Source organism: Tauraco erythrolophus, chromosome 11 (genome assembly GCF_009769465.1).
Source record: "Tauraco erythrolophus isolate bTauEry1 chromosome 11, bTauEry1.pri, whole genome shotgun sequence".
Classification (NCBI taxonomy): Eukaryota; Metazoa; Chordata; class Aves; order Musophagiformes; family Musophagidae; genus Tauraco; species Tauraco erythrolophus.
In genome coordinates, this window is record NC_141475.1 from 12,670,687 (window position 1) to 12,697,352 (window position 26,666).

At 37.1% G+C, this 26,666-nt stretch overlaps 1 protein-coding gene across 1 annotated transcript; it reads left to right on the forward strand.

Annotated features, from left to right (window-relative positions):
- Positions 1 to 26,666, forward strand: ATP1B3 (ATPase Na+/K+ transporting subunit beta 3). Its single transcript, XM_086618628.1, has 7 exons — positions 1 to 195; positions 8,173 to 8,301; positions 12,897 to 13,004; positions 14,085 to 14,272; positions 15,009 to 15,059; positions 20,813 to 20,899; positions 24,233 to 26,666. Exons 1-7 carry the CDS (start codon positions 87 to 89, stop codon positions 24,401 to 24,403), a joined length of 843 nt encoding a protein of 280 aa, XP_086474754.1. The 5' UTR covers positions 1 to 86; the 3' UTR covers positions 24,404 to 26,666.

Genomic DNA, 26,666 nt, shown 5'->3' on the forward strand with positions numbered 1-26,666 from the left:
GGTTGGGAGCGGGCGCTCGCTGCGGCTTTCTCTGCCTGGGAGGCTTTGCCGCCGGGGTGCACGACGCGGCCGCTCCTCGCCTCACCATGTCCAAGGAAGCGAAGAAGCCCTTCCGCCAGAGCATGGCCGAGTGGCGGCAGTTCGTGTACAACCCCAACAGCGGCGAGTTCCTGGGGCGCACGGCGAAGAGCTGGGGTAAGGGCTGCCGCGGGGCGCAGGGGGAGGCGAGGCGAGCCGACCCAGGCCGCCGGCGAAGGCAAGGGGCGGCAGGGGACCAGGCCGAGCGCGGCGGGGGGCGGCCGCGGGAGGGCCCTGCGGCGATACGGGGGCGCGGAGCGGGATGTGGGGGCCGCGGCGGCCAGGTGAGGCGGCCCGCGAGGCCGCGGCGCACGCGCCCCGGTAACCGTTACAACCGCCGCCACCCGCCGGTCTAAAAATAGCTCCGGCCGTGACGGCGTGGGGGGGGCGGGAGGCGGGGGCGCCTCCTGGAGCAGGTGGGGGTCGGGGGAGGAAGAGGAGTTTCTGGGAGCGCGTCCCGAGCTGACTCACCCTCCCGCCCCAGTACGCAAATGCAGCAAATTGGGGCCGCAGGCTCCTCCTCCGCGGAGCGACGGGGGGGGGGGGCGGGGGGAGTCCGGGGCCGCCTCGGTGCGGCTGTGACGGGCTTCCGCCGCGGAGGTGCAGGGCCGGCTCCCGCCCCGCGCTTATCGCTCCCAGTCGATGGCAGCCTGTGTGCGTATCAGTGCAGCCGCTCCTCTCCATCCGTTCCTCACCGCCCCCCCGCCGCCCCCAGCGTCGCAGGAAACGAGAATGAATGAGCACGAATTGCCTTTGTACTTCTAGGCGGTAGCTGCGGATCAGAGATGGAAAACAAAACAACAAAAAAAAACCAACCAAAAAGTTTATGAGCCCCAATTCCAAATAGTCTGCAAAACCACGATCGTTGTGTGTCCTTGCGTGTCATTTCGCTAAACTTGTTCCAACACAGGGCTTCTGGCCCTTTTGTTTTTCTTACGAAGCTTTTAAATGAAATTTCTCCAGTGAAGCTTGCGAAGGCAGTGATTGTTTTCCTACTTTCAGGTAGTCTTCCCATTGCTTTTCTCTGAGCTGGAAAGCATGTTGTTATAATCTTGTTGCTTCCAGTAAAAATATTTGGATTTTCTGAGTATGTTTTCTCATATTAAACAGTTGTATAAATGCTTAATATTAGAATGTTTCTTTAGTCCTCATGGGACATATTTAACTGACTTCAGAAAATGCTGTCTCCTCCCAAAACCTGGATCTAGTTGGGATACTTAATAGTTGTGCTTACAAAACCAACAAGAATCTCAGCGTGGCGTAAAGGAGTGGGCCAATACATCCTTGGCCTTGACACAATCTCAATGGATACTAATGCTGAAATAGCGAGGAGGAGCCTTAGGCAGACTATATATGGGCTGTGCTTTCTTTGCGGTGCCAATGTCCCCTGTCTGTCAGGAGAGGGCCCTAGCGCTGAAACGAGTTCTCCTCCATTCAGATGGAAATAAGAGCTTGCGAGCTGCTCTGCCAGTTGAATAGCAAAGGAGAGGAAATTTCCACTAGGCTGTTGTCTGGTGATCTTTCTGTACAGGCAGGTTTCCTGAAGTGCGTGGGCTGGATGAATGGGTGTATGGATTGCACAAGTCTGTCTGTGTCATGCATCTGACGAACGCAAAGACTGTGGGCACGTTAGGAATAGCTTGTAACTTTTTGAAAAAAGTGAAGTCATGACAACCTTCTCTTTTTTAAGTCTATCTAGAAGGATACGTCACTTACAATGTTACTAGTCTGTGCTAGTCCAAGGCCAATAGATAACGCTTGAAATTGATACAACTTAGTTCTTAGTTGAGTTTCTACAGCCAGCTCCCTTCGAAAAGCTGGTTTTCCGTATTGAGAAAAATAGACTTACAGACTTAAATAGCAGTTTGAATGATTTTGCTTCATTAATAAGTTTTCTTAAGTAGTTTAGATGATTGGTGTGTGGTTATTGCTATCTACCTTTTCCTTAGCCTGGACATTGAGAGCTGACTGTTCAGCAACACTGTACGACTGTACGTTGTCAGTGTATTATTTGGTTGATATTTATTTGTCCTGGCACTTTGTAATTAACGTATTGTGCTTATTTAATTTATTTATATATATATATTAAATTATAGTCTTTGACTCTTTCGAGGTGGTGTGTGGCTTTCTGTTTGGTTTTTATTTTTTAATTGCAGAACAGTAATCGAATGGCTCTGTTGGTACGGAAGAAATGCCAGGGTTTGGTCTCACTTCTGCCCCTGCAGTACTGGTGTGAGCTTAGAGCAGTCTCACTGACTGTTGTTCCTTTTCTGTTGCTGGTGTCCCCTCTGAAAGGCAAGGAGGTAGGAGAGGAGAGCTCTGGCTGCCAGTCTGCTGGGCTGTGGTGTCTCCAGGGGCAGCATGATAAGAATCCAGTTGGCTCTGTTTGGTGCATGTTTCTCTTGTCTCAAGACAGCTTCTTCGCTGAAATAAGGTAGAAGTAGAGATAATCTGTTAAATAATTCTTCACAGTATGTGCATGTTTTGCTATAGTCTGAGACAGTCCTTATGTAAAGGAAGCTTATGTAAATGGTAACTGCAAGGCAGTCATTCTCTGTGAATCTGAGTGCTATAGCATCGGAGTACTTATCTTTGTCTGCCATTTCTACACCAGGATTTGTAAAAAGATCAAACACAAGCAGCTCCTATAGTCATTTGTCTTCTAGCAGAGGTAGGCTGCCTTTTAGAGTTCTGTAAAGAGTTGCCTTTTACAGTTTGGTAAGAACCCTGCGCTAATTCTCCTCTTACTGTAAAAAATGAGAGATTTTTACTTTATTTTTCTCAGACTTGAGGAATAATTCCGTTTGAATCTTTCACAAATTAGTATCCAAATCTAACAAAAGAAAACCCTCACCAAAACCCTTACCTTTTTAATTATCTGGCATAATCATTTGTTGTATTAAAGAGACAGAAAATATTGGAAAAAGCTGTTGATGACTTGAGTTGGTGATGTTCTCAGCAACAAGGCATGAGGGGAGCTAATAGTCCTAGTAGAGGTAATGGGAAGGAGAGTCAGTTCTGGGGTTCCACACAGGGTGTAATCAGGTAGGGCAAAGAAAGGAGAACTTGGAAGACTGCCGTGTGGGGCCTTGTAAGTAAAAGGAAGATTAGCATCTGGCTCTGCCTGTAATGGCAGGGTGCTGTGCCTGCCTAGAATTATAGCAAGAACAGAGTGAGATCATCATGAAAGTATTGTAAGGAGATGCTCGCTACACACTCAAACGTGTGCGTAATCTCACAGTACGGAGAGTAAGTTCTTTTTACACAAGGTTACAGAAAAATAATTTGTGCCCAAGAAAAAAGAAAAAAAGGCAATGTACAGTCTAGCAGTACTTCATTTAGGGTCACACTAGATGTCACATCAAGCCTATTTTAGCCTTTCTGTAAAGCTAGCTGTGTCAAGGTGTTCGAGGTAGAGGCAGCATTGCCTTGAAGTACCTAGAAATTTGAACCTACTGCATATTATTTTGAATGCTTAGCTGTATCCTTCAGTGCACAAATATGTGCTTGAAATTAAAAAAACAACAAACAAAAAAACCACAAAAAACCCCACCAACAAAACCCAACACTTTATTTTTAGGAAACCTTTCCACCATGTCAGTGGATATACAGTCTTGTCAGTCACTGTAACAAAAGATCTAGTTTTGCTTCTGTGTAGTCTTCACTGAGTTCTTACTGGGACATACAGTGCTGTCAAAGTTTTAACTGCTTTTCCGACTTGATTCCTGTGTGTTCTTTATCAGTGTTTTGAGCAGAGTTTTGTTGTGATTTAGCTTTCTTCACAGGTAGTGTAATATTAAACATTCTGGCATCGCTGTCTGCCATTGCAGTAGAAGCACTTGCACATCCAAGTTTTGAATTGGAGAGAGAGACAGTGCTCTTTTTTCTTGTTGTGGCAGATGAACAGTTCATGTAAAAATTCCTGCACAGCCAGGAATATGACTGCAGTCAAAATCTTACTAAACTTTTCCATGATACTGCCTATCGTAAGAAGTGAATATTTGAGAAATCAGTAGAGTGTTTTATTTTCCATGACAGATTGCTTTGAAGAAAGGACGTTTCCCTTTTCTTGTTGCAGGTATCGGTAAGCTCTGGTGAGGATATTTAGGGGGTGTGGGAGGTTTCTGAGTTGTAAATGTTTAATCATGACATTAAGCACCGGCTTTTGTGATCCTTTGCAAGTGTTGCACTTGACAATTTTCATCTCCTGAAGTGTTTAGCCATGTTGTATGTGTAGTCCTGGTTTATTATGAAATAAACTGTAACACAGAACCAAGGTTTTATTTCTTCCTGAAGTCTTCTTTCCCTCTTTCTTCCTCTCCCTCCCCCTACCATCCCCAAAAGTTGGAAAACAGTAATTTTCAGATGGCTAGGGAATAAAGTTGAAACGTGATTAGTGCTTATCTAATATATATAGTTATGTCAGTTTAAGGCAAGGAAGTCCATCTGCAGGTGGACCAAAAGTCTTTGATGTTGCTGGCACTGGTGGTAGTCACTTGTAACGTTACTTAGGTATTTGAATCCCACTAGTTAAAGATACTGAAGAATGTTCATGCAGGTGATATGATGAATGCAGCATGGAATTCAACAAACCATAAAGACATCCTTTCCTTTTCATTATTGCAGATAATCTTGAATAGTTGCTTCCATATCTGTTGTGAGAGTGTTTATATTGATACCTGTATGTATCTACCTATGTACTGCATAAAGGTAGATCACTTTTGCCATGTAAAGTTTGGAAAGCTTGTGTTCATCATGGAAATGATGGCCAGATATATGATATCTTACATTCACCAGAGTCAAAAATTCTAATTTTTATAGTGGAGAAGTGTTTTGATTCCTGAAAATGAACTCCAACTAATGTTGACACCAACATGTTGATTCAGAAATAGCAATTTTCCAGATTTGACTGGTGCTTGTCAATGTGGTTAGGATATGAAGGATCTTTGGTACTGTGATGCCCTGCAAAAAGAACACGCCCCCCCCCCCCCCCCAAAAAAAAAAAAAAAAGCCAACTGAGTAAATTGTAGTGCAGAATTTTGGTATTGACAGTTTTCCTTGTGTGATAGTGTCAAAGGCTAGGAGATTCAGGTTTGGTGTAGCAAGATGTTCTGCAACAATTGAACTGAGTGCCTGTTAGATGTGGTAGCTGTACTTGGAGTAAACGTGGAGGATAGCTTTCCACTGCTACTTGGGTGCATCTTGTTTCCTGAAAAGAAATCCAGTGTTCTGTGAAGTTATTTTGGCAGAGCTTCTTGACAGGTTATGGCTTGTTCACTGCGATTAGCTTAGGATAATTAATACTAATAGGCTCACAAAGAGCAGCTTACTCAGTTTTGGGCGGTTGGAAGCTGCAGAGAGGTTTTTTGTTGTTTGTTTTTTCCCTCCTTTTAATGTGGCAAAGTAGCATAAATGGGGCAGTTTAGCCTAGTGGTCAGTGTTCTGCAGTGCATTTGCAAGCTGTATTAAAATAAAGATTAAAAATAATATGTGTGAGCACGCATGTGCACTTTGCTGGGCTGGGGCTGTGAATAGAAGCCGTCTTTCTAGCCTTGTTACTGCTGCAGCCCTGTGGGTGTGATGTTGCTGGTAGGGACAGGGACTTCGTAAGGAACTGTTCACACTGCAGTCTCCGCCACGGAGCTGATCACTGCGTTTTAGACGTTGGGGTTCCTCTTGTTTTCCCCAGTATTGGCACTCCCTTTGTGGGCATGAGGGCTCCCCAGGGACTGCCTGCACGTAGCAGTTCTGCCCCGCTGCAGCTCTTGGCAGGGGAGGGGGACCCCAACAGCCGGGAGAGAGCTGCAGCAGGCTCAGATCAGCTCTTCAGGGTGCTTTAAAATGAGGTCAAGGCCAGTATTGCAGATGTGATGGTAGTGTAGGCCCAAGGCAGTGCTATACTTAGGGTCACGTCTGCTTAGAAGTGCACCGCCATGGTGCTGTTATGTCCATCGGTAATAAACAAGTGGGCAGGGTTATTTTTTTATTTGTTTTTTACCCAGTGAAGTTGGGCATTGTCTTTTGGAAATTAAAATACAGATGTATTCTGAAATAGCTCAATGGAAAAGATTTCCCTGGCTTTCTTGCTTTTATACTAGTTGCTACAGAAGCTGCTTGTCTTGTCAAACTTCTTTTCTGTTCCATTGGAATTGATTGATGAATGTCTTGGTCACTTGATGGAAAGTGTACTTTTTAGACAGCTTGATGAAAGTGTATTCCAGAATTGATTAATTTGTAGGTATTAAAATGAGAGCTGACCAAAGGTTTTGTAAGGGAGACTTTTTGTTTGTTTTTGTGGTGCCCGAAATACGTTGTGATGCCCAGAAGATCATTGCTCTGTTTTGGATCCTATTAAACCAATTGTAAGCTTATAGGTAAAGCAAATTGATGGCGTGCCAAATACAGTTGCAATTTCCGTAATGGCTTTTGCTGATTAGGATTTCTACTATGTGTTTTCATATGCTCTTTTCAGCTCTAAGTAGCTTCTAAATAGCCTTAGAAATAGTTTATAATAGATGTCTAGCTGCCTTGTTCATTATAGAGTAAGCTTGTTCTTGTGTTCACTTACTTTGCTACTTAACTTCTAATCACTGTGTTGTATCTTACATCTCAGTGGTTCCCAAGTGTATTTTAAATAGCTGATTGCTTTCAGATTATTGCAGATTCGTAAGTAACTTTATCAATTTGTGAAACTGAAAACTAGAACCAAACCAAAATCCAGTAACATTCAGCTGGTTGCGGCAGAGAACTTATGTTACGGTAAAGATAATTTGGGAACCTCTTCATTATTTTAATATATGAACACTGAATTTTTTCAGGAGAAGTGATACAGGTACTTACATCTTTAGCAGTCATGGACTACTGGAGGCTGTGGTACATTAAAAGATATTTCAGTGCAACATGCAAACATAGTTTGTGGGACAGGAGCTAGCCATTGTTGCTTTAATGAGATACACTAATATGGGTCCATCAAGGTCAAAAAACAATGCAAGAATACAAAACCTTTTTTGAAAACTTAGTCACTGAGATAGTTGAGCTGTCCCAAATTTTAAAATGTTTTTAAATGAGGGTTATACATTGTACCTCTGAGAAAAAGGGCAGAGAGTTCTTTGAAAATCTGTGCAGCTGATCTGAGTATTATCTCTAAAGTGAGATTTTAACTTTGGCCTGTCTGTTACCTCCTCTTTTCAGTAAACAACTGATCTGCATATCCAGAGTGTGTGTCTGTGCATGCCTAATGAAAAACAGGACGATGGGGAAGAACAGGGAACACTTAGCAATTTGTTGCAGCTAAGTGATGGAGAGGTACAGCGTTGTAATAGGCTGTTTCCTTGGGGCTGTTTCCTGAGGTTTTGAGGAGCTCTTTGTTAAGCAACTGTCAAGTTGAAGCTTGTATTTGGTGAAATCCAGGAACGCTGCCTGGTCCCTGGGGTAGATTGGTTAAAGCAGGTGGATTTGTTAGGCAAAGACTTTTGATAAGCCTGAATAGAAGGCTTGGTTTGTTTTCAAAAATACGCAGCAGAAAGCATTTTCATCTTGAGAAGTTTCTTGTAACAGGATGTACGTGTGTGTGAATGCTTTGTGTGGAGTTCTCTCAAATATCAAGTATGTTATTAAAGCACCAATTGCTTCCTACCTGTTCTGAATCCAGTATAATAATTTTATCTTTTCACTCAGTTCTTTCTTCTTCCCTACTATCCCTTCCTTTCCAGATACAAAACTATTAATTCCGTTAAATGAGTTAAACTTTTTTTTTTCCTTAATGGACTGCTTAGTCATCTTTACCAGCTTTCCTATATAGCCCAAAGAGCAGTTTTTAGTGCTTCTTTCCTAAAAATAGAGATGCTAAAATACCCTGTAAATTTTAAGAGCCAGAAAGTACGAAGAAAACTTTTTTGCACTTATTATTCTGTGCTGTATGATACGTATGTATGCTAGAAGCATATTGATTTGTAACTGCAGTTAGGAGTGGCAAGGGATTGGAGGAGGGCAACCAAAACCAAACCTTGTATTGCTTCTTTCCCATTTTGATTTTCAAAACAGGTAATGGAATTAGCTGAAACAAAAATAGTAATTTCACCTTTTTCTTTACAGGTTTGATCTTACTATTCTATCTGGTATTTTATGGCTTCCTAGCAGCACTCTTCACATTCACAATGTGGGTTATGCTTCAGACACTGAGCAGTGATATACCGAAATATCGTGACCGGATTTCTAGTCCAGGTAACAGTGTGTTGACTTTTTCATAAACCTTTGTCTGGTTTAACAGCGAAGTTTTTTAGAGTTTGTTTAAAGCATGAACTGCCTATGGGAAGGTGTGGTTATTATTCAATTACTTGCAAGTTTCAGAGGTAAAACTTGTTATGTGGCAAGTTTTATACATTCATCGCATAAATTCAGTCTTTTCGTGTGTATGGGCTAACTTTTGCTGGTTTTGCTCTAAGTTCTTTTCAGTTGAATTTGTCATGTATGTAGACTGTAATTTTACCTGCACGTCCACACAACATGCTTGTTGCAGAAGTGGAATTATCATTTAATCAAATTGCTTTAAAGATCCTATAAATCAGTTCTCTTGGATCAGATGGAAGGCCACCTGTGATTAGTATTTGATACTTAAAAAGGCTGTACAATGGGGGTGATCTGCTCAAAAGCGTGTAAGGACTATGATATGAAAGCCAATACAGCTGATACTGATACAGAGTTTTCATTGTAGTATTAGATAGCTTTCAACCAACATGAAATGTCTGTGGATTCCAAGAGTTGTTGACCTATTATACAGGGATCCACTGAAGAGAGAGGGCTCCATTTTATGATGAAGTTAAGTCCATGTAACATGTAGCTGCCACTAGAAGTGGTGTCTTGCTTCCTGGAACTACTGCTTCCTTTTTGTGTATGCCCACCCAGTCCCACTGTTGGCTGGTTCAAGGATCTATATGTGACAGAAAAAAAGCCCTGCACAAATAAAAATGAATAATAGGGTGGTTGTCTTTTTTATTTTTTTCTATTTTTTTTTCCTTTTTGATTTTTTTTTTTCCTAGATTGGTTTAAATATATCACACAAATCTGTCATTATAGGGTCTATTTTGGTGTATCACCATATTGGAAAAAAATGAAGGATTTTCACTCTGAAAGATTTAAAAGATGCTTCTGCATACTTTAACTACACCAAAGAGATTAGTGTTTTCTAGTTACTCTTTCTGGAGATGTGTAAGTATTTGATTTGTATACGCAACTTAAATGATTGAGCCACCTGAAAATTTGATAAGATACCTCAAATTTTATAATAACTTTGCTTAGGGTACAACTTTGTGTGTAAACCACAACAAAACTAAATGGCTATGCAATATTAATATTTTGTTGGAAGCTAGGTGACATTGTTTTTCAAAATACTTTTTCCTGGTTTTGAACTCCAAACCCTTAAAATTAACCAGCATCTTGCAGCTGCATCAACACTTAAGCTGATACAGTAATCTCTGTGTGAGCAGTTTGCAACTGGGCCAATGTGATAAATGTTGCTGGATTCTGAAAAGAACTTGTTTTGATGTAGTGTTCAGGCCTGCTCGAACAAGTGTCCCCTTCTTGTAAGAGATTCTTGAGGATTTGTGCTGTTTTTTCAAGCTAAGAATGGGCTAAATGTTGGAAAGAATAATAATAATAAGACATCCTTCATTTAAAAAAATAGAAATAAAAAAAAGATAAAAACAGAAGAAAGGTGACTTAGCTGACTGTTTCTCCCCATTTGCTTTGTGGTAGTCAGAACCTTGGTAGTGGTTGGAGCTGTGGGCAGCTGTGACTTAGTACTGGACTTGAGTGACGTTTTTTCTCTTGTGCCTCCTGCAGTTAAGGGTATTAATTGTCCTTTGTTTTAAAATAAGTCATAAGGAATGTTTGTTTTAAAAAGTATGTATGCCAGAATTAGTTTTTAATTTAAGAGTTCCTATAATGTTTCTGAATTTTTTTTTTAATTAATGATGTCTTTAATTACTCATACGTAAAAGTTATTAAAATTGGTTATTTCTGTTTTAATGTTTCTCTTTAACTCTGTCATTTTTCACTTGCAGTGAAACATGTCATGTTCCTGGCTGTAAAACTTTAGATTATAAAAAAAAATTCTACACACAAAACCTGGATGGCGTAGGTCAAAGGTTTTACTCTTGTGTTAAACTTGGAAATCTCACAGTTGATTTGTTTTATAATTGATATTTGACTTGCATTGTACACTGGGATATAATAGTATCAATCAAATCCAGATGATTTAAAAACTCTTTTTAAATCCCCCTCGGAATTGCAAGATAATGTAATTTCTGCTAGAATCCTAGATGTGATCCTATGTTGAGGCTGCTAATTCTTTCCCTCTAGAAGAGCCCAAATCCTGCATCTCTTACAGTCTATGCATCAGTCCTTCTTCAAATAGCTTTTTCTGTAGAATTTACACCGTAGTCTCTAGGCAGACTCTGATCCACTGGAACTGGAGCAGTCTCTTCCTTTTAGGAAGTTTTGAAGTTCCCCTGAAGCAATAAATCTCTCCAAATTATTGTTTCATTCAATGATAACTAGTTAGTTACTTTTTCGTATTCACTTTGAAAAATAGCATCCAAGTCCTTCATTTACAGTATAATTTTACAGATAACAACAATCTCTTCTCCTCCAAAACCCTTTAGTGTGTAAAACCCCTTCAGCAATTTTTCAGCCCTGTTACTAATTATCTTGTATTTTGTTGAATCCCAGTTCAGTGTGGAGGCCAGATGACGACTGTAATGGTGCAAAGTAATTTGCAGTCAAAAATGGTATTGGTAGTTTTATATGGACTGTCAGTCATTAAGGTGTTTAGTTCTGTCTTGCCTGGAAATAATTTAACTGCTGCTAATGCAGAAAGGAGGATTTATGAGAAATCCTACCAAAAACATAGAGTAAAAAACCATTAAATTATATCTGGGGTTTTTTTAGAATCTGAAATATGTTTTGTCTATCATAAATTTCTAGTATATACCTTTATTATTTCCCAATTTGAGGTATTTGTAATAATTTCTGCCTTTGGATGAGTAGCTTGGTCATTTCTATAGGTGAATTCTTATTAGACCAGGGCTGCTTAATTGCACTTTCTATATGCTTTCCAAAAGCTTACTGTGATTGATTAACTACAGTAATGTATTAAGAATCCAACATTAAGACAATTTATCCAATTTTGTCTTCTCACTGTAGCCTTACCTTCTCAAACGTTTATTTTGTATAAAGAAAGCCTGATTTTATTTTTATTTTTTGATTTTGGGAGAAGAGGGTTTTTTTTCTGCCTTAAATTGTATTCATTTGGGAATCTAGTTTTAATTGGTTTTGCTGGAGGGTAGGAAACTACATGGCATCCTAAGCTGATACAATTAGTTGCTGCTGTAATTGCACTTCTTCCCTTATGCCAAATTTGATGTTGATCAAGCCCTTTTAATATTCTAACTTAGAAGAAAACTAATCTAATAAAAAATAGGTTGGGTTGGTTTGTTGTGTTGTGTTTTTCTTTTCTGGAACTGCAGTGTCAGTTCTCAGCTATACTAGAAGAGACAGATGCATGGACACTCATCTTTTAATCACAACTGCAGGGTTTTTATCCATTCTCATAATTTATATTAACTAAGAGTTACCTTAAGGTCGTGTGAATAAAGCAATCAATCGTATACCCCTTTTTGAACAGATTTGATCTCATCTGCAACATCTGGTGGTGTAGTGCTATTTCTTCTGCTACTGAAGCTGTGATGAATAGTAGTAGCATTAGCTATCCATGTTAGTGACAACTCCTGATAGTACAAGGCTGTATGTATTAACAGAGAATGCCTTTTGTTTTTACCCACTACAAAAAAATCCCTAAGATTTAAGTCTGTACCTTTCTTTACCCGTATCCTGGGAAGAAGGTCAGCTCACCTCTGTCAAGGGCCCAAACTTCGTGTCAGTGTCTGCCTTTTTCGTTCCTCAACACAAAGCTGGACTTCAGCATTCGGCAATCTGTGTCCTTGTTTCTCCTGCCGGTCCAGCTCCTTGGCTGTAGGCTGCTCCTGTTCCAGCACCCTCAGCCAGCAGCTGAGCATGGGCAGCCGTAGGCGCCCGCTGCAGCAGACGAGGAGCCTTCCCGCTGCGGGGTCTGGCGCCAGCAGCCTGGGAGACAGCTCCAGAGCTTTCCTAGTTACCACAGCCTGGCTAAGGTGCACCCCTTCTGAGTTACAGGCGTGCAGCGGTTTGATAAAGTTTATGAAACAGATGACATGTAAACTTTCTGTTTGGGGAGAAGGGGGAGAGGGCTTGTCTGTTTTGATTGGGAAATCTTTCAAGCCATCTTTATGCATTATAAAGTTTATAAAAATACTTTGTTTCTTGTGGGTTTCTATGAGAATAATACAATCATAGCTTCTCTCTACATTGCCTAAAGCTTTGAAGCATAGCTTTAACTGGAGGCTTTGTGGGTGTGGTTTTTGGTACTTTTTCAGTTATTTTTCAAGTTTAATTTGCTGACTGTGGAAAGTGGGAAGTGAATCAGTAAAATTCTTTGATTGAAAATGATTAAGTTGCTGATTTTGCTATTTCTAATCAGTTGGATTTGGTTTGTGAATTGCAGTTATACATTGGATTGAATTTAAGTATTAATTCATGTAATGTTGATTTTGATAACTGACTTAAAACAAAAACTACGTTCCAGTAGTGAGGAATATAGAGGTAACATTGATGTTTCTTTACAGATAGGTATTTCCAATTTATGGATATGATTTTTGGGTAGGTTAGAGTGGGATAGGAAAGAGACGTTGTTTAGTTCTTTACTTGCACTTTTTCTTTTTAAGGACTCATGATTTCACCAAAGCCAGACACTGCATTGGAATTTTACTTTAACAAGAGTGACGCCCAGTCATATGCAGAATATGTTTCTACACTTAGAAAATTTCTTGAATGTAAGTAAGTTACTTAGAACTTCCTAAGTAATTTAGGAATCTTAGTGTTGAGCACATTAGTTTCTTTTTTGCTTGTAGTTACCAATTGCTAATGAAAACTGATGCAAGTTTAGGCTTACTCTAGATATATGTGTTATTAAAGTATATACTTTACAGAAAATTGTAAGTATTGGTATCTATATTGAACAGGGAGCCTGAGGAACAGTGGAGAACATAATGGAGAGCTTTGGGTCCTAATCCAGTGTTTTGGTGACATGATTGTTTAAATCCTACAAGATGTAGAAATTACATATGCCGAAAGAATTCAGTGTAAAATAACATAGGTCATGTTTTTGGAGGCAAAGTTTAGTAAGACTTAACTGATCAGTCTTCATCTAAGTGGCTTGGTAACTGAGTAAGAGTCCTGTAGTCTTAAAAACTTGGGTGTTTGCGTGCTTAAAATAATGAGGCACACAAAGATTGCAATTTAATTAAATTGTATATTATTCATAATAATTAGATGTGAATAGATGAGTGTTTGTCACAATGTAATCTGCATACTTGTGAAACACAAGAAAGTCAGAAAAAAGTTATACTACCTGATGTAAATGTAGAGGCAACTTAATATTAGTCATTGAAATACTTGAAGTTTTCTTGTGTGTTTACAAAAGAAACAGATGCAAAGGGAAAACTGTTCTAGTTTCCAGGTAAAAACTTGATTGTTTATATTTTAATACATTACTAGTTTAATACATTATTAGTTTAGAATACATAATTAGTTTAGAATTAGTTTATGTACAGAAATTAATGAAGCTGTGATTATTGATACAATTTGAAAAGCAGGACAGCATTATTTCTTTTGTAATACTCTTTTTGTTCTTTCATTTAAGTACATTTAAGTACACTTCTCGATAGGCTTTGAAAAAGTGCTTGTTAAAATGCATATGAGAGACATAGTGCTCTGAAAATAGTCCTTTGAGACTAGACTAGACTCCTAGACAAATAACAACTATAAATTAGATGTTTATATACAGACTTCTGCAGTTTTGGGCTACTTGTATGCTTTATACCATTGATTTATAAGCTGTTTATGTTTCATAGCATATGATGATTCAAAGCAATCTCAAAACATAAACTGTACACCAGGAAGGATTTTTGATCAGAATGATGTTGCTGTCAAAAAGGCATGTCGATTTAACCTTTCTGAGCTTGGACAGTGCTCTGGAAAGGAGGACAAGACCTTTGGCTATTCTAAAGGAACTCCGTGTGTGCTTGTGAAAGTGAACAGAGTAAGTGCCTACTTATTTTTTAATTCTTAGTCTAAGTGCTTCCAGCTACCACTATATGAAAAATGATAGTAGAAAAGGACTGAAGTACATGTTCAGTTTGCTTCTCGAGATATTTGCATTTCTGGAATAGCGTAATTTACTGAAATATCTAGCAATTCATATGTTTGAGAGTGTAATGGAGTGAGCTTTTTGCGCATTCCAATACTTAGAAGTATTTGGCTTTGATTGCTTGGATCAGGCTATCTGAAACCCCTGTTTTAAGGAGTACAGTGTTCTTTGGGTTTGTTTACTGTTCTGTGTAAAAGGTTCTAAACCACTATGCAGGTAAAGTGTGTTTTACTTCATGTCTGCGTTCTAGAAATGTAATTAGAATGTCATACGTTCTGTGACTCCTAAACTGTGTAAGGTGATGCAAACTTTACTGAGTAAGTATTGGACCTTTCAGTGATGTTATACGTTAGTTGAACTGCTAAGTGGTTTGAGCCATTAATGTTACACACTGAATATAAAATAAAAAAATTGTCCTTTCTGTGGCCTCTGTAACTATTTGAGCTTTAACTTAACAGTGCTTTAAATCTTAGTCCTGGTCTAAAATTGTGCTTCATATAAAAATGACACTAGATAGAATTGCTTCCTGTATGAACTGTCATATTAAGTGGGGGAAAAGTTCAAATTCGGTCTGTAAAGTTGGAAAGGGAAAGAAAGTCTATAAATATTTTAACTTTCTCTCCTTTAGATAATTGGATTAAAGCCTGAAGGGGAACCACATATACAATGTACATCTAAGGTCAGTTCTGAAATAAGTGTGCAGTTAATTTTCCTTGTGATTAGGATAAAAAGTGAAGTATTATACTGTGTCAGAACATATATTTCACTCTGTTCCTTTCTTGTTACACTTTGTACTCTTTTTTCTTTGTTTTCATCTTATTATATGTCCCGTTAAGTTTTAGTGTGTTTAATTTCTTCAGTGTACTTATAAAAATACTTTTTTTGTTGTTGTGTTTTCGTCTTTAAATGTATTTGAGCTACCTGACTTGCTTTAGAGTCAATGAAAATGCATACATGTAATTTGTGGTCTTTCTTTCTTATTTATTTGTTTCTTTTTCTATCTATTTATTTATTGTAAGTTGTATTTTATTTTCCCATTTCATAACCTATATTTTTATTTTTTTCTCCATGCTGCAAGAGCACCTTAGACAATTTTATAAATGATGGGTAAGACACAGTGTGGAAACTAATGTTACTGTTCAAGTAAAAGTTGCCTTCAAATAACAGCTAATTTGTGCATATTTGTTGTGTACCAATGGATTTACACAAATGTATTATGGCAACTATATATTTAGTTTGACTTCTGCGTATTTTTCCTAGACTGCTTGGGAACTGTGAAAGTCTTGGTAAATTAGTAGCTTGAGCAAGGGATTGAGTCATGGCTTTTAGCTTGAGGTGGTTGTTAAAAACACATGCTGGGAAATTTCAGCAATTAATGAGACAAATACTGTAGGTGTTCCTGCCTTCATCCTAGGTACCTGTGGTAGGCATAAATTTTAATACTTGATTTTTGTGGCATCTTTGAAAGTTTTGATCTCCCCATGACAATCTGTTGCAAGTAAAGGTGATTCCTTCTCTTATTTGAGACTGATTTGTCTTCATTCTTAAAAATATTGTTCTGTTGAAGGAGATAATTTGTTCTTTAGAATAAAGCAATGAAGTTCCTTCTACTTTTACTAGTACTCTTTCTTCTTTGACTTTTCTAGTTCATCACTTTTCATAATGTGTTACCCTAAACAGACAGAAGTTTGTCTCTAGCTGAGATATTGTTAATGACAGAATTTTCCCCTGTCATCACATTGGAAGTAGTAATGTCTCTTGAGGTGCATTTGCCATTTGTAATACATTGAGTCTTATATTAATCGTTTTACTACTTAGATCTTTCTTTTGGCGATTTCCCAGTATGTATTTGTATATGTAATTTCTTAAAGCTCAGAGCTTTGAATTTCATGTTGCTATTTTTGCCCCTAGCCCTGTAATTTTTCATAATCATTTTAATGGGATCAAGTTTTCTGAACTATTTTGAACTGCTTTCAGCTTGGTGCCATCAATGAGTGAATTTTCTTTTACATCTCGCAAATCGTTATCGAAAACACTGAATAGAGGCCAGGATGGTCATCTTCATTTCCACTTGAAATGCCTTGTGAGATGTTGAGAACTAACATTCAAGTGGTTTATAAAATATCGATGGTAATCCTATGTTTTTATGATCGTATTTCTTCAGCTTTCTTCTATGAGACAGTGGTAAAATTTATACTAAGAAAGCCACAGATGATGCTTTTTCTTATCCTCTTAGCTGATTTCACTAGCAAAAGAGTAAGTTTGATAAGAACTTAGTTGATCCTGGTGGCATTTTTTTGCTATTTTTTTACCCTTTGAGATACTTACACATAAATTGTATTGTATGTTGTGCTATGTATTTTCTTGCATCCTCTTTCTTTAAAAATAAAGTACTGCTTTTTAACATATCCAGTTAGAATTTCTCTGATCTACCTAAGTGTGGTGGTTTTAAATTTTAAGATTACTAATCTTAACTAGTTCTTTAGTGACTTCCAGGGAAAATACTTGTCAGGCTTTGCCACTTTGAATGCATCTACTTTATCTTAAATTAGCCTATTCTTGGCCTAGCTCATCATGATTTACTTGCTTCGGAAAGCTTAAGTATTGGTTACAATTCATCCTTCTCTGTGGACAACAAAGTAGAGAAGCAGCATGAAGAACTTTCATTTTCTCCTTTTTTCTATGTTTCATTTTTACAAAACTTGTCCTTCTTTCTGTTATACCCCTTACTTGTTGAAACTCTTTAAATGAAAGGATTACACTATTCTTTACACCAGTTTATGAGGCCTTGTTTCCAATTCTACTTTTATTTCTTTGACTCTTTAGGATATGAGTGCTGTGTAATGGTCTCTTCCTCTTCTGTGGTGGATAAGGTTACCTGGAAATAATATGTTGTGGCTCTTCTGGGTTGTCTTGATGCAAGGGTGTGAATTGTGACCCTCTTGTGTGCACACTGGAAAGACGGAGAAGAAAGGCCAATAGGCTTTTGTGCCTTTTGCAGATGAATTTATAATCACGTCGCATCTGCGGCTGTAGTTGTATGTTCCCTAAACACTGGCTCATAACAAAAGTTGAAGTGTAGTGGTCATTTGGACTTCTCTATTACTTACTCAGGATGTTTACCTAGTCTTTAAATAACTGATGTGTTCTGTTGTGGTGTTTTGGGATTTTTTTTTTTTTTTCTTTCTGCATTGCTCTCAGCAAATGTAGATTAAAAAATTCAAGGTGTACTGCAAAATTTAATCCAGGTGACACACATTTCTGAAAATGAAGCCTGTGCTAGTATTAGCTTCACAGAATACATGAGCATGTTTGTGTAGTTTATAGCACAAATGCAACTTACTAGTAATTTTAAATTTTACATCAGAAATCTTTAACATCTGAGTGACAAAGATAGATTTTGCTTAAAAGGCGATTTAATTGAGCAGAGTGGAAATCCTACTATCATGGGGGGTTTTTTGTTTGTTTTGGTTTTTTTTTTTTTGTTTGTGGGTTTTTAGCCTGTGAATTTGCTGTTTACCAATTTTTCTGTCCCCTTAATCCATGTTTTAAAATATTTCTTGTTCTTTATAGTTAGAGTTTTTACATATATTGATAATAAAATGGAGAAGTATCTGCCTGTACTTAACACAATCTTTTAAATGGAAAAAAATATTTTTTTAATTAAGAAAACAAGTCTCCCAAATACAAAACAAGGTTAATAGCTTCTGTCTGCACATCCTGCCAGTCTTTGCCACCTGAAACGTCATTTAAGGTTTTCACTTTAAAATTTATGTTCTTCAAGCATTCTCCTGTGAGGCGATTCTTCTTTCTTCTCCCTGCACCTTTCTTACGGGATTTTTTTAAAACAGAAAATTTTTAGATAGATCTGGGATTTCAAAGTCAGCACACTTGATAGCTGGGGATGCTCCTTCCTTTGCTCCCACACAGTGGTAGGTCTCATCACTGTAATTTCTGTGGATTAGGCATGTGAGTCTTCGCAGTGTCAGACACTAATTACAGCTGGTGCTTCCTCCTGCACCCTGAGGGAACTGACCTGCTGTAGTCTTGAGGATCTCCACAAAGAGAAACAAGCCGAAAAAGGATTGTATTTCCAAGAAGTTTGAAGATCAGCATTTTAGGTCTTAGTTCTGGGATGGAGGTGCACAATTTCATGTGCACTGGAACATCTTGCAGCAGTATTCTTTCAAGTTAAAACTACCTTTACTGAAAACTGGTAGATTAGATGCATGAGATATTTTTTTTTAACCACAAAAAAATAAAAATAGCCTTAATTCCAAAACATGTATATTCTGCTGTTTAGTGACGATCTTGACTTTGTATTAGGTATCGCCTTCTAGTTTACCAGAACTAACAATGGCTGTATGAATGACACTACATGCCTTGCTGTTGTCAACATACTCAGCATCTGGGTTACCTTGCATTTTGGGACAGAAATCTTAGATGTGTTACAGTTTCTACTAGTGGATACTGCTCTTATCTATGTAATGATACCATTTCTTCTTCTCAAATGATTACAGACCAGTCTTACCCAGGTTCTTTCCTTGGGTCTTTGTACATTGTTTTAACATCTGAAAAATTATTCTTTCTAAGCCATAGTCTTAATAAAGACTCAGTAAGTGAGGTGGAAGTCTATCTGTCCAGCTAAGTGGTCTGATTTTTAGATTTGCTGACTGCCTGCAACTCTTTGTGGAAATTATAAATGGCAAACAGAAAAAGCGGCACTCAGTAATGGACTGATTCCTGAAGCTCTTCAGCAAATGCAGCTTGTTTAGGTGTTTGGTTTTGTTGTTTTATTTTCCAAATTTTGTAGGGAAATTAATTAGGATTAACTAATTATTAAAGAAAACCCTAAACCCATAGCAGTTGCATGAGATGAGCAGTTGCATGTCCCAGAACCTCTCTGCTATTGCCTTGATAGCCTAATGTGTGTATATTCATGACTGCATGCATGCCTTGTATTTACCTGCTCCAGAAAGCTCTATTCCTATTTATCTTTCTTATGTTATTCTGTGTTCTGATTTTTTTAATAATTATTTCAGAAATATATTTGAAAAATTACTATTTTCAGCTGCATGAGCTTTAAATAAAATAAAGAACAATGGTGAAAAGCAACACGTTTCTACTTAGTAATTAAATTTGCTAGCTCAAGGTCCAAAATACTTAATAAACGTATACTGAATAACTGCAATAATTTAGACTGTAAAGGAACATGAATGTGGCCATATCCTAAACAATATATCATATGTTCTTTTGAGGGGGTGAGGAGAAGGTATTCTTAAGCTGTGGTTTATTCTTTGCTATTTTTTGATCTTTTTACTCCTTTTTTGCTTAGTTCTATTACTGCAGTTTTCTTCTGAACTTTGTAGTGTATCATTTTAAAATTGCAGCTGTTGTATATGGTTGGATAGAAAAACAATGAAAGTTACTAATGCACTTTGCACTTGTGAATTACACTTACGTTTACCTTATTATAGAAAGTTACATTAGATGTAGGCATTTCATAGTGACTTGTATAGTCATTGTCTATGTCTTTCATAGACAACTTGTAGTAGTCTGACATCCTGCCAGGATACAGAATCCTGAGGAATATTGTATACAAGGAGATGTGTCTGTGTATTGCTATACTGACAGCCTGTGTCTGGGATGGCTGAATCATATCCACATATTTTGTATATCATACAGATCAGGTGACTCCCTAGTCAGAAATTAGGCAGCAACTTTGTAGGTAGCTGCTTCTTATTACAAGGTTTGGGATTATAGGGGAAAGTTTAACGATAAGGCATGCATGTGTATATTGTTCCTCTAAGGGGGCAATGATACTCAGAAATTCCAGTAACATCACCATTTTAAACTTAAGTTTCCTTTTAGGTAGCCTGTGTTCCAAGGCTAGCTGAAAAAATATTAGGAATAATACACCATTGCAGGGAGTGGGGCTATAGTTCTTTGTGAAGGTTTGTACTGTTCCAAACTTGAGAGGCTCAAAAACTTGGCATTAAACAGAAATTAATCTTTAATTTAAATACAGATGTGCTGTTGCGTCACCAAAATATACAGACTTGCTTGTGGATACTTGGGATTTTAGCTTACATATGGGGTTTTTTTTGGTGGTTGTTAAATTATTAATTGCAAAAAATATCCTCTTCCCCCTCCCTTTTTCTTTGACTCATAAGGGAAACATGAAGTCAAGGTGTCTCAACTTGATTACTAATTTAAATACTACTGGTAATAATCCTTACTGTAGCAGATGTGTGCTGCATGTAACTGTTTGCCAAAAATAATCTATTTTGGAAATTATTCTAAGAGTTTGTAGCTCAGTTGCCTTTTTTTTAAGGATCTTGCACTTTATCATTATGTTATAATTCTAATTTTATATTCATTTTTATGCAAGCAAATGTTAACTTTTAATTTTGTTGCTATCTCAAATCACAGGAAGAAGGCATGGTTGAGATAAATTATTTTCCTCCTGGAGGCATGATTGATTTAATGTACTTTCCATACTATGGGAAAAGCTTGCATGTAAGTATGCCTTAATGATAGTCTTTATTTTGTAAATGTTTTGTTTCTGTTTACATTTACAATTACTAATATAATATTGATTCCGAAGTTTGAACTTTGTAATGAGGTGCTCATAAGGAATATTACATATGCAGGAGATTAGAGATAGCCTTTAGCAGACCGAAGGAAATAAACAGGGCACTGTCCTAGTGAAGAAGAGGCTGTATACTAGCAATGTTAAGGGCATCTGCTGCTTTTTAGTCACTGGTATCTTTTGGAATCTTTTTGAATGCAGGCAAAGGCAGGAAAAGTAACTGGTTCTTCGGATTACAATACAATTTCTAAGAGTTAATCCTTGGGTTTTATGTATAGGATATTAAGTTTCTAATTCGTTATGGTATTATTGATTATATTCCTTTGTGGCTCTGCAGTCATGTTTTCTATTTGCTCTGTTTTATAAAAGAGCACTTCAAGGTAGCAAATAGATTTTATTATTATTATTATCATTATTTTTATTATTTTATTTTTCTAGTCTTTGTTTTTCTTTGCTTGCTCCATTTATCCTCATTGAATTCTGACATAAACTTTATTTATCTAATTGAAGAACACTTAAGTTTAAAAAAAAAAAACAAGCTCACTACTTTATGGACACAGAATATGTAGAGTTACAACTCCAATTTCTTTTCAAACTTGAATTTAGGTTTTTTTTTTCTTTTCTTGCATCAACTTGTGAAAATCTGTACTATCAAATATAAAATTGCCTCTTATTGACCAAGTTACTTAGTCTAATAAACATCTTCACTGTTCACCATTGAAGATAGAAGCACTTTTTAAACATAAATCTGTTAGTTTACCATAGTATAACACAGTGGTTGGTTGTAATATTCCCAAAGTGATTTTTGTACTAAATGATTTCTTTATCAATTTTATTTTTCCAGTGTACTCTATACTTACTTGCAGCAGTTCACATAACCATTTTTTATCCTTGCATGGCTTTTGCCAAAGGGGAAGGAGTTGGTTTTTCTTCAACATTTGCTTTCATATTATTTATGGGTAGTTCAGTGTTTTTCATTTTGTTGCCAGATTTTTTGAATTGGTAAACAATCCATTTTCTTAGACATACAAGATTAGAGAAGGACTGTCAATGTGTGCTTCCAACAAGCACAGTCAGTCCATACTCTGTTCCCCTTCTTGGAATGAATGAATAGGGAAAGAGCGCACTGCTTTCCTAAGAAATGCAAAATACAACATCAGTAGACCTTGAGACGTCAGGAGCTAGTTTGTACCAAAGGCAGAATGAAGAACATTCCTGACAAAATTCCTGTCTTCCTGCTATACTGAGGGAAAAGGAAAGGCTATGAAAGGAGGGTAATGAAGTCAGGCAAAACTCAATGCTATTCTGTGCTTGACTGAGGTGGTTAAAAGAAAGATTTACTTTTTTAAAAATTAAACTTTTATATTTTTAGTTAGTTTTTGGTTCAATGTCTTTTCATGCTCACTTTGCATGTGGGATAGGAGCTATGTTTTGAGGGATTCTTGGCTTATGTGAGGCTCACTTCTTGTAACATCAGTATATCGTGAAAAAGACGCAGTAAGAAGAGTCGTGAGAGGTTGAGGTATTTGACTTGGTCTTAAGAGACTGGATTGACTTCTTGGCTATACAACCGAATTTTTATATTATATCAGTGTGGGATTGTTGAATTACTTTATTCTGTAAAGGCGTTAAGAAGACGTAACTAATCTTGCTGCTCTTGTGCTAAGGTAGGAGCCATAAAAGTACTAATATCTACAATTTTATGGTCCAGAATGGTTTTTTGCCTTTTGCCACTCGGCACAGTGAGCCCAACTCCCTGACCTTAGGGAATGTTACCTTTTTTTAGATGATCTGTAATGCTTAATGAGGATGCTGTTTCTCTTCCCCCCTCCCCTACAACCTTATATTGAATAAAAGTCCATTCTGGTATCATCTGTCTTACACAAATTTCTATGATGTTTTGATCTATTTGAAAAATGTTGGCGATGAGAGGACTTCTCTGAGGAAACACAGGAACTGTATTTCTGATTTTTAGAAAACTCAGTTAGTGCCTCAAATCTGGTATCACCCTTACAACTGGAGAATTTTGAGAGTGCTTTGCCTAGCTGTATTTCCTCCTCCCAGTTTGAAGTTTATGGGAGCACAGGAAAATTTCTGATCCAGTAAAATCACTATCCAAGGAAAACAGTTATTTCAAATCTACTTCTTCCTAGTACTTCACATTAAAGATTTTAGCACATCAGCTTACATGCCATCATTCTTTTTAAATGAGATTTTTAGTCTGTAGTTCTTTCTTTGGTAGAGAAGTAGAGAAGATAGCCTAAAAATAACAGAAATGTATTTAGGAGTCTCTTAATGAGAAAAAAAAAATAACCCAAATTTTTGTGCAATTAAAACTTAAGGCTTATACTTTTATAATACTGTAGTGTCTTGTTTAGTCCACTGGCTTATATGAATTTTTACCAAGAAAATAATTTTGCTTAATCAGCAGTCAGCAGTATTGACCTAAAAGCTATACATAAATTACAGAAATACTTAATGAAAATGTGTATAATAAATAAGCTCTTATGTAATTCTTGAGCACTTTACAAGATAGTTCAAGTTGTCCTAACTGAATTCAACTTGAGAAATAATATTGGGTTGACAAAAAAAATTAATTCTGCCTTCATTCTTACATTTTAATTTTTATTATAGCGTATGGAGTCAAGAATTGTAATTGTTCCATTAAATGTGATTGACCAGGATATTGTCAGTATGTTTAAGGAAAGATTTCTGTGTAAATCTATCAAACAGATGACACATTTTAGAATGGATTGTTGCTGAACAAGTAAATGGGATAGAGTGTTTACTAGTATTTGTTGAATCATGGTTTTGGCAAAAACCACGTAAAAACATGCTAGAAAAGTTATGTTCTACAGCAGATTTAAAAAAACCCCACAAACACCCAAAAACAACAAAAGCCAAAAACAAACAGAAGAGAATAGAATCGATAGGAAAGAAGACTGTCATTTCAGAGGCTGTTTCAATTAGAGGTTTGTAGAAAAATTGGACACAATGTAATAGAAAGAGGTGAAGTCATATGCCTCTTGAAGATACTGTCTGTGACTTAAATGTTGATTCTTAGTGAAGAAATAGTATGAAGAATGTATACCCGACTGTCTAACTTGGAAAAAAAAGTCTTACCTGAGTCAGATTGGGCTTTGAAAGGTTGGGTTCTTAATTAGCTTTTTTTCTTTAACTGTTCTGATGGATTATATGTTAATTTAAATGCTAATTTACTCTGGTATCTCAAATATTTTCCCCATCTTTCTGTTTACTAGGCTCACTATTTACAGCCTCTAGTGGCTGTTCAACTAGCAATTAACTCCAACAGTACCAAAGAAGAAATAGCAATTGAGTGTAAGATCCTGGGCTCACCTAATTTAAAAAATGAAGATGATCGTGACAAGTTTCTGGGACGAATTGCCTTCAAAGTTCAGATGACTGAATAGCAGGAGTAAAAAATTCTCCACAAAGTAAACATTGTGTTGTCTGTTTTGTATCAGCTGGACATGCCATTCTAGGATGTGAGACCACCTTGGAGAATGTTAAGGTGGTTTATGGCGTTCAGGGTAGCATAATAATATGCTTTCAAATCCTATGTTTAAAATCCCTTAAAATAAATGCCTATCCTGCTTCTGCCTGCCCCATTGGAACAGTGTACAGACTATAGTCATGTCATAGGGATCTGTAAATAGCTGTTTTCAAACACATAATAATGGTGACCTTTGTCCTGTTCTAAAATGTGGTTTCATCCCCCAAGTGAGTGTCTCAAGCTTAATGTGCTGTGCTATGTAAATATTGCATTGATTTAACACTGGTTTAACTGTCATATCTCAATGCTGACACAGTTATAGGGATAAACAATAAATGGTACCTGGTTGACATAGTGATTTTTTGGTAAGAGTAAACACCTCCAACGTAAACTGTGTGTATGGGAGTGGGTGGGTGGATGGCTGGCTGTGTGGAGAGGCCTTAAATTGTAGACTGGGTGGCGTGGGAGAATTTAAATGGCGTTTAAGAGTTGGTATGGATTTCTGAAAGTAAGTGCTCAACTAGTACTTCCTTGTGCTTGTCACCGTGCAAGTATTGTGTATATGTAATACTTGGTATAGAGTTTGGTATTCTAGCTGAGGAATTGAATCTTTCTTCGTGTTGTTAATTGCTTGCAATATGTGGAGCACAAATAAAATCTATACAATATTTTAAAACTTTTTAGTTCAGAAATATCAATATACAATGATTTAAATTGTTTAGGGTCCTGGTAACAGTTGTACAACAGAGCTGCTTGAAAGAAACGGCCTCACTATTGTGGGAATAGGCTTTCATTTTCCAATTAAAAAATTTCCTGAAGAAACTCTGTTTAAAATAAAGAAACAAAGGATTGTCTTGATTAAACATTCCTGTTTAATTTATACACTTTGTTTCGTTGTATCATTTTAACATGCTTCACGTCTTTATCTGCTCTTTCATTTTGGATTTTATGTGTATTTCCTCATCATCCATTTAGAAAATTGGTGTCATCAACTCTTTATAGAAATATCCTATCAACTTGGAGAGGATTACTTGCAGTTTAACTTAAATATTTTTATTAATCTGGTTGCTAAAATGACTACAGATGTAGACTGGTTTATTTGTGGCTGTTTCTCACATTAAACCAAGTTGGCCCATTATACTGGGTTATAACTTCTGCAGTTGTGCTGACATGGGACTTATATTACTCTTCCCTCATGTTTTTGTTTGTTTCTTTTGGTGTTGGGTTTTTTTTTTTGAGCACATGGTTCACATTCTGATGTCTTCTCAATATTGAAGACCACAGCAAATCAGCATTTGTGTAAATACCTGTATGTTCTGCTAGTCAGGCCTAAATTTGTTACTTAACATGCTTTTATGCCTAATTCTTATAGTGACTTTTAATATGTTATTTAAACAAATTAAATGAATCATTACTAAAATTCAAGATCAAATCTTAATGCCCTGCTTTGAAAATGTCTGAGGCCAATCTGTGCCACATTTTTTAACACCTGTGCAAGCTTATACTGGTGCACAGTTGGAGGAAGCTGCTCTTAATGGGACTTGAACAGTGTGTTAAACCTCATGACAAATAGATTTATACTGATCTAATACCATTCAGCATGCTTTGTTGTCTACAAAAGAAAAACTGTTATTCCTTAAAATATACAATGGATACTTTTGTAATAATAGCATGCATTAATACTGAATAAGAATGTTCTTTCAAAATATTCCATTACTAATGTTTTAAATTGTGCACTTTTAGAGCTGGGATACCTGGGTTCTTGAAGATGTGACTAATTGCTTCTCTGTATATTAATACTGCCTGAAAATATTTTAATAGTCCTGAAGAAACTTAAATTGTAGATGTTGCACCTGAAAATGAAAAGGACTACCTTCATGTAAAAAAAATTTTGCATTTGTGTTTACTTAGGAATGGTAAGAAGTTCTGGAGAAACACTTGGTTTTCAAATGAGCTGATTTTTGCAACAATTTCTCTTTCAACTTATCTATATAAACAAAGCATGAAATGGCAACTCTTCACCAGCACTTTTCAGACAGGTAGAACTCAATAAACTCCTGTTCTCCCTAGATTTTGTAGAAGTGGTTTTTTTTTTTTTTTAATTTAATCACATAAGGATTATCAGTTGGGGGGGGAACCTTTGAAAGGGTTCAGGTATCAAAATCAGCATGTAAAATGTA

Coding starts and splice junctions, on each gene's coding strand:
- ATP1B3 (XM_086618628.1), top strand. CDS start 87: ATGTCCAAGGAAGCGAAGAAGCCCTTCCGCCAGAGCATGGCCGAGTGG. Junction 8,302..12,896: donor TGACCGGATTTCTAGTCCAG/GTAACAGTGTGT, acceptor TTTCTTTTTAAG/GACTCATGATTTCACCAAAG. Junction 15,060..20,812: donor ATATACAATGTACATCTAAG/GTCAGTTCTGAA, acceptor CTCAAATCACAG/GAAGAAGGCATGGTTGAGAT.